This window comes from Leptodactylus fuscus, chromosome 2 (assembly GCF_031893055.1).
Source record: "Leptodactylus fuscus isolate aLepFus1 chromosome 2, aLepFus1.hap2, whole genome shotgun sequence".
Lineage (NCBI taxonomy): Eukaryota > Metazoa > Chordata > Amphibia > Anura > Leptodactylidae > Leptodactylus > Leptodactylus fuscus.
Window position 1 is genome coordinate 263785747 of NC_134266.1, and position 14539 is coordinate 263800285.

General features: G+C 43.0%; 1 protein-coding gene across 6 annotated transcripts in view; it reads right to left on the reverse strand.

The window, feature by feature from the left end:
- Positions 1 to 14539, reverse strand: part of FAT3 (FAT atypical cadherin 3) — a 502317-nt gene that overhangs the window by 69387 nt on the left and 418391 nt on the right. For all 6 annotated transcript variants that reach the window (XM_075266169.1, XM_075266167.1, XM_075266168.1 and 3 more), the window contains one exon: positions 11518 to 14539. This exon is cut by the window's right edge and continues 1052 nt beyond it. In XM_075266169.1, the coding sequence (XP_075122270.1) occupies positions 11518 to 14539 (3022 nt within the window). The remainder of the gene's footprint in view (positions 1 to 11517) is intronic.

Genomic DNA, 14539 nt, shown 5'->3' on the forward strand with positions numbered 1-14539 from the left:
ATCATAGCTGGTTATTAGGACAACACTACATGTATGAGTAGATAACCCGACCACAATAAGGACATTATGGCTTAGTTTCTGACAAGTCCCAGACCATAGAAAGTTCTTGCATTCATGGTCATGTCCACTGGCAACCAATCAAGACAACAGATGTCACCACTAAGATGGTTCCAGAAAATCCTTACAATTCTGCAACAGTTTTCATTATTAATATGTGTAAAAATCATTCACTTTTAATTGTCTACAAATCTAAATATGTTCATGGGAAACCCCTTTCAGATAATGCCTTGAGATTTCCTGGAAATACCTTCTACACGGATTAGATTGTGATACTGCTCAGTTACAGACTCAGCTCTGCTACGTGACCTTTGGCTGATGACTATACATATAATATTGCAGGAGAGAACATCAATGCTTCTAGGTAGTAATATTTGCAGCGCGTTCCTAGTAAGCGGCGAGGATCTTGTAAGACCTGACACTTGGAGGTCGCAGTGACAATGTTCGGTGACTCAGTCCTTGTATACATTGCGGCACGATCAATGATCATTAATCACAGGTGTTACCGGATAACGGCGGTCATGTATTTTCCGTACACTTCACAAGATGCACAGCATTCAGCGGCTGTAGTGGCAGAGATAATGGCCATGTACATAAATAACAAATGCGCAGGATATAAATAATGATGGAGCGGGCGAGCGGACATATCTTATATATGAAGGAATTAGATGTTTCCAATAAAGTGACTCTGGTTGCGTCGAAAGATCTGGATATCTCTATGTTGGGTGGGGGGTTGGAAAAACCATCACAGGAGTACAAAGGGGGAGGGGTGTCTAGAGGTTAGTGCCCTGTGACTATGGAAAAAAATAACATTGAGGCTACAGCCCTATATTGCAGACACAGCAAAAAAACACTGAGCAAAAAACGCATGATTTTTTTTTCTGTAGAATTTTTCATTGAGTTGTTGCTGCTTTTTTCCTTCCCTATTACATCCATAGCAGTCAGGTAGGTGGGGCCTTAGCCTTACATTTTTTTTTGGCTTCTTTTTGCACATTTTAGCCTAATAAATGGTAGTTGTTACATGGTATAAATCTGTGGGCTGATCAGTAGGGGTTCCTGGGAGTTGTCCCCATAACAATCTGATATTTATGGCCTGATAATCTTTGGTTTCATTATGGTGTCTATTGACAAGGATTGGCTCTAAAGTTTTCTAAAAATGAAGTCTGGGCCAATTGTAAGATGATGTCCTTTTTGTGGATGGGTTATCTTCTCATACATGTAGTGTCCTCCTGATAACCAGCCATGATGTCCTTATTGTAGTCGGGTTATCTTCTCATACATGTAGTGTCCTCCTGATAACCAGCCATGATGTCCTTATTGTGGTCAGGTTATCTTCTCATACATGTAGTGTCCTCCTGATAACCAGCCATGATGTCCTTATTGTGGTCGGGTTATCTTCTCTTACATGTAGTATCCTGATAACCAGCCATGATGTCCTTATTGTGTCCGGGTTATCTTCTCATACATGCAGTGTCCTCCTGATAACCAGCCATGATGTCCTTATTGTGGTCGGGTTATCTTCTCATACATGTAGTGTCCTCCTGATAACCAGCCATGATGTCCTTATTGTAGTCAGGTTATCTTCTCATACATGTAGTGTCCTCCTGATAACCAGCCATGATGTCCTTATTGTGGTCAGGTTATCTTCTCATACATGTAGTGTCCTCCTGATAACCAGCCATGATGTCCTTATTGTGGTCGGGTTATCTTCTCTTACATGTAGTATCCTGATAACCAGCCATGATGTCCTTATTGTGTCCGGGTTATCTTCTCATACATGCAGTGTCCTCCTGATAACCAGCCATGATGTCCTTATTGTGGTCGGGTTATCTTCTCATACATGTAGTGTCCTCCTGATAACCAGCCATGATGTCCTTATTGTGGTCGAATTATCTTCTCATACATGTAGTGTCCTCCTGATAACCAGCCATGATGTCCTTATTGTGGTCAGGTTATCTTCTCACACATGTAGTGTCCTCCTGATAACCAGCCATGATGTCCTTATTGTGGTCGGGTTATCTTCTCACACATGTAGTGTCCTCTTGATAACCAGCCATGATGTCCTTATTGTGGTCAGGTTATCTTCTCATACATGTAGTGTCCCCTCCTGATAACCAGCCATGATGTCCTTATTGTGCTCAGGTTATCTTCTCATACATGTAGTGTCCCCTCCTGATAACCAGCCATGATGTCCTTATTGTGGTCAGGTTATCTTCTCATACATGTAGTGTCCTCCTGATAACCAGCCATGATGTCCTTATTGTGGTCCGGTTATCTTCTCATAAATGTAGTGTCCTCCTGATAACCAGCCATGATGTCCTTATTATGGTTGGGTTATCTTCTCATACATGTAGTGTCCTCCTGATAACCAGCCATCATGTCCTTATTGTGGTCAGGTTATCCTCTCATACATGTAGTGTCCTCCTGATAACCAGCCATGATGTCCTTATTGTGGTCCGGTTATCTTCTCATACCTGTAGTGTCCTCCTGATAACCAGCCATGATGTCCTTATTGTGTCCGGGTTATCTTCTCATACCTGTAGTGTCCTCCTGATAACCAGCCATGATGTCCTTATTGTGGTGAGGTTATCTTCTCATACATGTAGTGTCCTCCTGATAACCAGCCATGATGTCCTTATTGTGGTCCGGTTATCTTCTCATAAATGTAGTGTCCTCCTGATAACCAGCCATGATGTCCTTATTATGGTTGGGTTATCTTCTCATACATGTAGTGTCCTCCTGATAACCAGCCATGATGTCCTTATTGTGGTCAGGTTATCCTCTCATACATGTAGTGTCCTCCTGATAACCAGCCATGATGTCCTTATTGTGGTCCGGTTATCTTCTCATACCTGTAGTGTCCTCCTGATAACCGGCCATGATGTCCTTATTGTGTCCGGGTTATCTTCTCATACCTGTAGTGTCCTCCTGATAACCAGCCATGATGTCCTTATTGTGGTCAGGTTATCTTCTCATACATGTAGAGTCCTCCTGATAACCAGCCATGATGTCCTTATTGTGGTCAGGTTATCTTCTCATACATGTAGTGTCCTCGTATGCTGGTGGGCCAGTCTTACACTGGGTTGGTCCATTAGAGGATGCTCCAATGGGCCAAGACTACAAACAGGACTCAAAGACTGCAGCAGAAGACAACTCCATTTAGAGGGAACATTATAGCCAATCGTTGCCACTTGGGTCATAAATAATCTATTACCGGAAGATTTTCCGGGTGGTCAAGACTCAATAATGGCCCAGCAGAAGACACTCCTCAAATTTTAAGGGTATTATGGAATAATTTTCTCTGATGGCCCCAAGGAACCTCAGTTTGACCAAGACAGAAAGAGTAATTGTGCTATGGAGTATCAGTCATTTGTCCACGGCCCTGTTGAGCCATAACAGAGACCATTCCACTCAACAGCAGTAATTTGATCTCCAAGCCTCGTTGGACCGGTGTTTGCAAGCAATAAGTATTTTTGAATGTTCAGCTGATGTTTTGCACAGTCCCCTTTTGCTCTGTTTTTTGTCTGCGTCTCCTGTTCTCATGCCCTGGAGAATAAATACTGCCTAGGTCATTATATACCGTAATGCGCTTGTTATTGAGCAGATTACTTTGTCTTTCCAAGCTATTCCGGGTGATTGAAGGCGCCAATGCACGACCCGGCACCGGAGCCGTCAGCAACTTTTACCATTGACAGTAAATTTCGCGCACTTTCTCCGGTGTATACCTACTAAGTGCTTCTCTAAAGAAGAATGATTAACAATACTTCATTAATTTCGAGTGCAATTCTCTAGTCAGCCGCAACGTATTGTCAAATAAAGGGCGGTGAGGAAAAAAAAAAAATCCAATTAAAATCCGCCGGTGGTTGACGCTGCCGTGTAGTAAAACTGGCTTTAAGCAAGTCTAGGAGCGTTTTAACAACATATTTGATTAAATATCCCACAGATTTGCTTCCCGAGTCATATGCTAACAATCCGACATCTTCTATCCCCGCACGGCGCTTGTAAGTCATCCAGGTAGGCAAAAAGACACAATATCATTTTCCTTAGCAATCACCATTAAAACAATCCAAGTGGATCTCATTATACGTACAATTATTATTGGTTTTAGTAAAAACCTTCCTTATAATGTAAAAATGATGGAATGGATCATTACAATGTGACACGAGTATTACCGCGGAGCTAAGTGCTGCGCGTTTCCGTAACTTGCTAGAATAATTGTATTGATTTTTTTTTGCTTTATCTTAAAAGCAGTTTATAGACCGCTGAGAATCCCCACGGCAGTTACCAAACTTTTTGGATTATGTGCGGAGACGGGAGCTCGGGGAGTTGGAGGAACGTTTGTGTGCTTTACTATACAGCTTCAATGATCGGGTTTAATTTAATTTACTCTGTAGGTGCTTAAAACCTTAATTCGCAAAGTTTTCTAAAAATTAGTCGGAAGGCGTAAAGTCTGTGTTATAGGCGGGTGCGTAAATAAAGGCTCGGGGTCCCTGGTGCAAAAGCTCACCTTGGGGTCACCATGAATAACTTCGCCTTACAAATATCAGCCATCGATGGATTTTAGCAATTATCACTTCCCTTTTCTTCTCTATCGGGCCCAGACCACCATGACGACTTTGTCTGGACCCCAAAACAATTAATAGAGATGAGCGAGTAGTACTCAATCGAGTAAGTATTGGATAGAATACTACGGTATTCGAAATACTCGTACTCGATCGAGTACCACTCGCTGTTCGAATGGAAAAGTTCGATGCAGAACCAGCATTGATTGGCCGAATGCTATACAGTCGGCCAATCAACGCTGGTTCTTCTCCTACCTTTAGAAGTCTTCTCCGTGCAGCTTCCCCGCGGCGTCTTCCGACTCTGAATTCACTCTGCCAGGCATCGGGCCTGGGCAGAGCCGACTGCGCTTGCCCGCTTGTAGTGCGGACATGTGCAGTCGGCTCTGCCCATGCCCGATGCCTGGCAGAGTGAATGAAGAGCGGGAAGATGCCGCGGGGACGCTGCACGGAGAAGACTTCTCGGAGGATCCAGCCCGACCCTCACTCGTAGACTTGGTAAGTATAATTTGATCGAACGTTGCCTACCCCTGAAACGAGCATTTTCCCCCCATAGACTATAATAGGGTTCAATATTCGATTCAAGTATTCAAATATTGAGGGGCTACTCAAAATGAATATCGAACCTCGGACATTTTACTGTTCGCTCATCTCTAACAATTAGTTGTGCCACAGACTCTGTCCCTCCTTGACTATACGTTGCTGACCAGATGCTACTATCTGATTTTCTGACAGTAGAAGGCTGTGTATCATAAAGCTCAGCCCCTGAACAACTTCTCCTTACAAACATCAGCCATCAATACATTTTAGCAATTAACACTTCCCTTTTCTTCTCTATCAGGCCCAGACCAGCATGACGACTTTGTCTGGACCCCGACACAATTAGTTGTTCCACAGACTCTGTCCCTCCTTCACTACAGTTGCTGACCAGATGCTACTTCCTGATTTTCTGACAGTAGAAGGCTGTGTATCATAAATCTTATTCCAGTGCACCAGGGGGCAGGGGAAATAAATTCATGATATACTGATTTCCAGTCATCAAAGGAGATCAAAGGAGTTTACCTGGTCCTAGTGTTATGAGGGTGACATGTAGGCCTCTGTGACTTAAGGACCAAGTAGTAGCTAGATACTGTCCCATTCAGTTGGACAACTCAAACATTCTACAGTAAAAACATATACCATACATGGTGGTGTAGTGTGAAGGTATGGGGACAAGTTGCCTTTCTCAAACAGAAAAATATGACGGGTTATGGGTTTTTAGATTTTAAGGCCAAGTTGATCCAGGTTCTTATACTGACTGCCAGATTGGAGTCGGGAAGGAATTTTCTCCACACTCATGGGGCAATTTTTTGCCTTCCTCTTGATCAACACTGTAGGGTTATAGGTTGGACTTGATGGATCCGTGTCTACTATGTAACTAAAAAAATGTAATATCTTCTTCCATAAGACCCAATTTCCTTTATAAAATGAATAAAAGAAATTTGGTAGTCAGAGAACCCAAAATTGATGGAAAATTCCAAAAGGTAGTCGTTTTAATGACATACAGGAACTTCAGTTTCTGCAGTTTTTCTCCAATTCCTAATAGGCCCGGTCAAAATGTCTGTCGCTACTTTAGGTAATGGATACTCTTGAAAGAAGCAGGGAGGTCAGGACTACACAGGAAAAGACGGGGATTTATTGACGGTGGAGTAAATTAATCCAGGTGTTCTCAAGTGAAACATCCAGGAACGTCTCTTATCTAATCAGATGCAGCCACCGCACAGCATTGACCTATGTCAATGACTCCCATCTGCTCCTCAGAGAGCTGGTTTCCGAAAGCACTACTAGAATCACTCCAATTAGCATGCACTCCATCACCTAGCCCGGCTATGGAAATTACTTCCCTTAATTAATTGATTTGTTACACGTTAATTGAATCAATTCCAAAAATCTTTAAGTAAGAGTTGATCTGAGTTGGGTGAGATGCAGATTAGAGAGGCTCACTCTTTTCTCTGTTTCATTCCCGGTATTTAAAATCCAATTTTCGCAATGCGGTAATGGGATTAAGGGTAAGGAAATGTATCCCCTAATAAAAAAAAAAGTGGCCCTATAGCATTAATAGAAAAAAAATAAATCTGGGACTTGTTTTGCAATTGTGCTGCATGCTGTACGTGAAATAGAAGACAAAGTCTAGACTGGTCTGAGATCTGAAGAGACTTCTGGTTTTACCCAAAATTGTTTCACCTGAAACGAATCTTGAACCTGAGCCATCCAAACCGGAAATGAATCTTGGAAATTTCACCCATCTCTAATCCTAATCAAATACATTGTCTCATAAGATCCAGTATATCCAGCATTGGCTCCACATTGACAATCCAAAATTGGAAAAGAAGTTCTTGAGATGTTCCAGTTTTCTTGATAATTACTTGGCCTATTTTGCAGTCTGTGCTGCATGCTGTACGTGAACGGCAGAAATGGTTACAAATTGCACAACCTTATTAAAATTAAAGGGATTCTACCATTAAAACACTTTTTTTTGTAGATAAGACGTCGGAATAGCCTTTAGAAAGGTTATTCATCTCTTACCTTTAGATGTGATCTCCGCCACGCCGTTCCTTAGCAATACCAGTTTTTACCGGTATGCAAATTAGTTCTCTCGCAGCGAAGGGGGCGTCCCCCAGTGCTGGAAATGCGATGGGGGCGTCCCCACTGCTGCTCGAAAACAGGCTCCAGCGACGCCTCTATCTTCTGCTGGATCCTCCCCTTCTTTCTTCGTCTTTCTTTGGCGTCACCTCCAACGCCTGCGCAGTTGGCTCTGCCAGTGAGACACTAGTAGAGCCGACTGCGCATGCGAGAAATTGCGGCCTCGGAACTATAGCCGCCAGCCGGCATGCGCAGTCGGCTCTATTAGTGTTTCACTGGCAGAGACAACTGCGCAGGCGTCGGAGGTGACACCAAAAAAAGAAGGGGAGGATCCAGCAGAAGATAGAGGCGTCGCTGGAGCCTGTTTTGGAGCAGCAGTGGGGATGCCCTCATGGCATTTCCAGTGCTGGGGCCCGCCCCCATCGCTGCGAGAGAACTAATTTGCATACCGGTAAAAACCGGTATTGCTAAGGAATGGCGTGGCGGAGATCACATCTAAAGGTAAGAGACGAATAGCTTTTCTGAAGGCTATTCTGACGTCTTATCTACAAGTATTTTAATGGTAGAATCCCTTTAAATCAACGTCTGATGATATCAAATCGAAAAACAAGGACTGCACCTACTCCGAAAAGTCTTGTATACATCCACAATTCACATGGACCACCAATAATTATTAGGCATTGCTTAGGGTTGAGCCGATCTTGAGATTTCAGGTTAGTTTTTAAAATCTGATTTTCAATCATTTTCCAGCCGATCCCGATCGTGAAATTTGCTCAATCGATGATCAGGATCCAATATTTCCCGATCCCGATCGCTCAATCATATTTACTTTATGTTTATGGAGTAGGGTTGAGCCGATCTTGAGATTCAGGTTCATTTTTAAAATTCGATTTTTGATCATTTTCCAGCCGATCCCGATTATGAAATTTGCTCAATCGATGATCAGGATCCAATATTTCCCGATCCCGATCGCTCAATCATATTTACTTTATGTTTATGGAGTAGGGTTGAGCCGATCTTGAGATTCAGGTTCATTTTTAAAATCCGATTTTCGATCATTTTCCAGCCAATCCCGATCGGGAAATTTGCTCAATCGACGATCAGGATACGATCTTTCCCGATCCCGATCGCTCAATCATATTTACTTTATGTTTATGGAGTAGGGTTGAGCCGATCTTGAGATTCAGGTTCATTTTTAAAATCCGATTTTCGATCATTTTCCAGCCAATCCCGATCGTGAAATTTGCTCAATCGATGATCAGGATACGATCTTTCCCGATCTCGATCGCTCAACCCAAGTATTTGTATATTAGAATTTTTATTTACAAATGTAACATTCGACTTCTTTATTCCATTCAATTTTCTCATCTATTCTCGTCTTATTCATCTTCAGGCGCATCAAGGAGCTGTGACCTTCGGATCATCTGTTCATGATATTGGTTTCTCAAAGTGGAATGACGAAGAAGATGGAAATATGTGACTATGAAGAGGAACAAAAAAGTCGATTGATACTTTTGTAAACCGTGGGTGGCCATGTGGGTGGCTTGTGGATACATACAAGACATTGCTTATCGAGTACAGGCTTTGTTATGTCAATGCCAAACGACAAAACTGTTATTGAGTTGTTCCAGTTTCCAATATAGTGAACCAGTCAGTCTAGGCATGCTGTACATGAACGGAGGAAATGGAATTAGAGAGCGTGTGCTTGAGCCCGTATATCCAGTTCATGATCATATTTTGTTATGCGGCCCCTAAAATGGTGAAGGGCTTATTGAAATCTTCTATGTACCACCCTATGTACTTAGATTACAAAGATACTGCATGCTGTGTATAAACGGCAGCAATGGCAACAGTATCTAGTATAGGTTTTATCTCAGCAGAAAGGGCAGTAATGGACATATTAGTTAGCCTCATAAGGTACTATTAAGGATCATGAACCAACAGTGTTGCTTTATAAGTCCATTTTCATAGAGATGGCGCTATATTTTTAGATTTTTTCATAAATTTTGCACTAGGGCATATGGAGACAGTTGTATGTGTGCACCATTTTTCTTCTTGTAGTCTGTTTTGACGTTACCCCATAGGATCTGATATTCATGTACTTAGCAGACAAAAAAAAACCTAAAAAAAAAAGCCAAAACATCTGCTTTTATACAAAGGAAAGAATAATAGTTATTATTAATTAAGTTCATTAACAGAAAGAATTAGAAGCTTCTCAACAATTATGTCGTGGGAAGGACAAACTTTATGAGGCATAGATTCATTATCCATCATTATTCAGCCAACGCTGGTCCAGAATATAAAGCAGTAATGTACTGCGAGAAGCAAAAACGACTGCAAATTCTTATTCGTTCCAGAAGAGCCTTGGGTTTCCGCAAATCTTAAAGGGTTCACCCATCTCAGGGGTGAACCTGCTCCTTTCGCCGCCCGAGCGAAGTACAGAAAGCCGCCCCCCCCCCCCGCCGGAGGAGGGGGCGGGGCGGAGGTGTGGCTTAGCGGAGGGGGCGTGGCGTCTCGAAGGGGGCGGGGCTTAGCGCCGTTCGCCGGCAGAGAGTAGGCCCGGAGACTGCCTGCGCTCTGCCTGAGCGTGAGGGGAGGCTGCTGGAGCAGCGCTGCTCCAGTGGCCTCCCCAAACCACCACTCCGTGCTAAGCCAGTCCAGGACAAGTTGTCCTGGACTGGCTTAGGTTAGCAAAAATGCCGCCCTCCCTGAGGCCCTGGCATAGGGCCGCCTGAAGCGGTCGCTTCAGGTCGCCTCATGGGAGGTGCGGCACTGACCCATCTAGTTGACCACCAGTCCAAGTTGAGATGGTTCTTGCAAGTCACCAGGCAGATGTACAGAGTCTTGGAGGCCATGTATGCCTTGTTAGGGTGCCGATAACACAAAAATCGTCATGGGCCGGACATTGAGGGATATCGCAAGCCAAAGACCAAGGACGTAGACATCTATAGATAAACTACCATAGCAAAGTCTTGTGGCTTTACACTATATGTTGCCCACATAGGAAACCCTGTCCAAAATAGCAAAACGATGCAAATTTACGTAGCACCAAAATTGTCTTCTCCTACTAGTTACACCCAAGAAAGGTCGTCTTAAAAAAGGAAGAAGAGCTCCACACTCAGAAGTTGCGGCCTACAGGCAGATGTATAACTGTTCCACTTGGACAACAACTCTTGTCTAGCTCATAGCATCATATAACACAGATGAATTTGGATTTGTGTTTCTGTTCCCTCGGCACATTGGCTGGTACATTGGCTGGTAATTCACCAACGAGCAATGGACCTTTTAATTAAAAAACGTAATTTTTACTCATCACTTTCTATGGTTACTGGAAGGGAAAGATAGCAAGTTAAAAAATGTAAAATTTCCAACCCCGAAACCAATATTTGAGTTCATGTTAGCATACTAGTTGCCAAGTTCTACAGATGCTGGTAATATTGTAAGCCAAATTCTGTTTTACAGCTCAGTAATGAATTATTTTAACAAGGAGGTGGAGTTGTGAATAAAACTGTAAAGATGTACAATTTTTGTATACAAATAAACACAGTTTTGAGGTTCTCAATAGGGTTGAGCCGATCTTGAGATTTCAGGATCGATTTTAAAATCCGATTACCGATCATTTTCCAGCCGATCCCGAAATTTGCTCGATCGCCAATCGGGTTCCGATCTTTCCCGATACCTTAACCTTATTAATGATATATCCATGAATAGGTTTGAGGCGATCTTGAGATAACCTCTGACCTAGATCCCGCCGGAAAAGATCGGGATCGGAATTCCGATCGCGATCGTGAAATTTACTTGATCGCTGATCAGAATCTTTTCCGATCCCGATCGCTCAACCCTAGTTCTCAATGATATTCTGTACTGTTTGGTTTAATGGGCAATGTGAAGATCATTTCACCGCACCAGCCAACTTACCAAATTTGATCAAGCTTGATCAGTCATGATACTGCTCTATGGACACCAAGCTATGGGCATAACTACCAGATAGAAGACATTCCCACATATGGATCCCAGCAGTCTCGGGGACCCATTTCCTACTAGAAGAGGTGCAACTAGTGATCTTTGTGGGTGACAGAAGAGGAGGAAAGGGATAAAGGACAATTGGGAAATCAAGGACTGGAGAAAAATACATACACGATTAGGTAGTAGAGTAGAGACCAACATAATCTCGACCCAGTTAGGTCCACATCATCAGGATCTCATGATAGATCAAGTCCACGTTTTGTTGAAACCCTTGGCTACATGATCATCAAAGTCAAATGGAGATGTGACTTACCTGTAATATGGTAGCTCACTTGACGGTTTATATCGGAAGTATCTTCATCCCAAGTACTGAGTATGGCCACGACCTCTCCTGGGGCATCACTTTCCTTCACAAATCCTTTGTAGATCGCTTGTTCGAAGATGGGTCCATTGTCATTGATGTCTGTCACAGTCACGGAGACAATGGCGGAAGTAGAGAGGGACAAAGTTTCTCCAAGGTCAGCGGCTACCACCGTAAACGTATAGGTAGGATTCCTTTCATGGTCCAGTTCTTTGAGTGTACTTATCCAACCGGTATTTGAATCAATGGTGAATGTTTCTAAGATTTTGTCTTCTTCCCTTTCGGAAGTAAGGCTGTAAGTAACTTGCCCATTCGCTCCCCAGTCTGCATCAACGGCTTTCACTTGGATAACACTAGTGCCTATGGACATCCCTTCCATAATGACAGCATCGTAGTGTGTGGAGTCGAAAAACGGCTTGTTGTCATTGAGGTCTAAGATCTTGATCTCTACGTCAACGGTAATTAAGACGTCAACTTTATCGAGAGGTATAGAGGCAGCCACTTTGAAGTGAAACAGAGGTATGGATTCATGGTCAACTTTTTTGTCCAATTTTAACATTCCGGTGTCGGTATCGATAATAAAAATGTTATCCTTGTTATTTTCAGGATATTCACCATTAACGATGCTGAACACCGCTTCTTGAACCGGTTTAATATGGAATGAGTCTATTATAGTTCCGATCAATGTGTCTTCTGGGACAGCGAATGTATACTGAGGTTGGGCGAAACTAGGTAGGATAGTTTCCGAGGGTACCACATGTATGTAGACAGGAATAAGAGAGTGCTTCATAGGGATTCCTCCATCGACTGCTTTTACAAAAAATGAAAGAACTGTATTTTTTAGCTGGTTAAAGCTGCCCTTTGTAACCATCCATCCATTGTCAGGGTCTATTTCCAAGAGATCTGCTACGGAAACAGAAGCTTCACTGTATAGTGAGTAGGTGATTCGAGAGTTGGCGCCATCGTCTTCATCAAAGGCTTGTACCTGAGTGACCAAGTGACCTTTCTCCACATCAGCTTTGACACTTGCCCTATATTCCGTAGCTTTAAATTGAGGCGCGTTATCATTTTCATCCACCACTAATACCTGGACAGTACAAAAAGCTGCTCGACCGCCCCCATCCAGAGCCCTAAGAAATATATGAATGTCCCGCTCTAGTGGATTCTCTCGATCAAGCTTTTCTGTAGTAACAATCTGACCCAATGTGTCAATGTAGAACCGATTTTTGGCCAAGTCATTGATGATTGTGTAGGTGATGTGTCCATATAAACCCGAATCTCCATCTGTTGCCTTGACATAGATGACCTTAGTGCCAATTGGGGCATTTTCTCTAACTTCAGTCACATAGACACTTTGGGCAAAAACAGGACTAAAAAGATTGGCTCCTAGGATCTTTATGTGGACTTGAGCGGTACTGGTGAACAGGCCATCGGAGACAGAGATATTTAGGCTATGCATTGGTTCCATACGTTGCTTACGATGGTTAGAAAGGGTTATGACGCCACTCTTGCTGTCCATGATAAAGTTCATACGATCGTTCCCAGACAATATGCTGTATTCCAATCTATCAACGTCTGTACTATCTGCATCGGAAGCTTGGACGCAGGTCACAAAATGTCCTCTGGGAGCCAATTCGCTTACGTACGACTCGTAGATCAACTGATTGAAAACTGGAGGATTGTCATTTAAGTCTGTTATGTAGATGGTAACTAGGACCTCACTACTTAGGGATGGAAAGCCATTGTCTGTTGCCCTAATTTTCAGGACACTTTGCTGGGAAACCTCATGGTCCAAGAGACGGGCGGTGAGTATTAAACCGCTGGTACTGTCTATATGGAAAGAATCGGTGTTGTTAAAAATATCCTGAACGATTTGGTACCTGATGACTTTGTTATTATCGGAGTCTGCATCTGTGGCAACCACTTGTAGGACTGGTGTCCCGATAAGAGAACTTTCAGATAAGGTAGCATTGTACGAAGGGAAATGGAAAACAGGTGGGTTGTCGTTGACGTCATTGATGCTAATATCGACAATGACTTCGGCCCTGGCACTGGTGAGTGAATCACTTGCGCGTATGGTCAACTTAAAGGAAGGGTTTGTTTCAAAATCCAGTGGGCTGACCACACTCAAAACACCCGTGTCAAAATCGATGTTAAACTGGTTATAGGGATCTCCATCAACAATGGTGTAAATGATCCCTTGGCCTTCTGGGCTAGTAGCATTAATACTCAAAATTGGTGTGTGCATCCCAACGTCTTCATTTACGGAGGCTGTGTAAAAGGCTTTGTCAAATACTGGCATGGCTTTGTTTACGATGGTGACTGGGAGCTCGACCGAAGCGGACAATAAAGGATCACCTCGGTCTTTGGCAATGATAATTAACATGTACTCTATGTTAGAGAGATCCGAGTCAAAGGACTTTTTTAGGGTGACGCTTCCATTCTGCTTGTCGATTTCAAAATGGCTATAATCGTTTTCCAAGAAAAATGATAGCTCACCGTTTCTACCCTTGTCTTTATCTATGGCAGTCACTTTATAGATCAAAGTCCCGGGCTCAGCGTCAACCTGAACAGCGGCATAGTACGGAAGGCCTACGAAGACTGGAGCATTGTCATTGATATCTTCAATGTTAACCTTGACAACAACTCGAGCCACACGGAGGTTGTCTAATTCCCTACTCGCTTCTACTACTAACTCATAGATCTCTTCTTCTTCTCTGTCGAAAGAAATCCCAGTGGTCTGAATAACTCCAGAAGTAGACTTAATTTTGAACTTGTTTCCTGGGTTTAATATAGTATATTTCAGTGGCTCGTTCAATCGGTGGCCCACAGCATTCACCACGGCTATTTTTGTGATATTGGTGGTGTTTTCTGGTATAGAGGCAGAATAAAAATCTTGGGTGAAGTAAAGGCCACTGTCCATAGCTTCTTTTACGAGTATAGTCACAATGGCAGTACTATAAAACTTTCCATC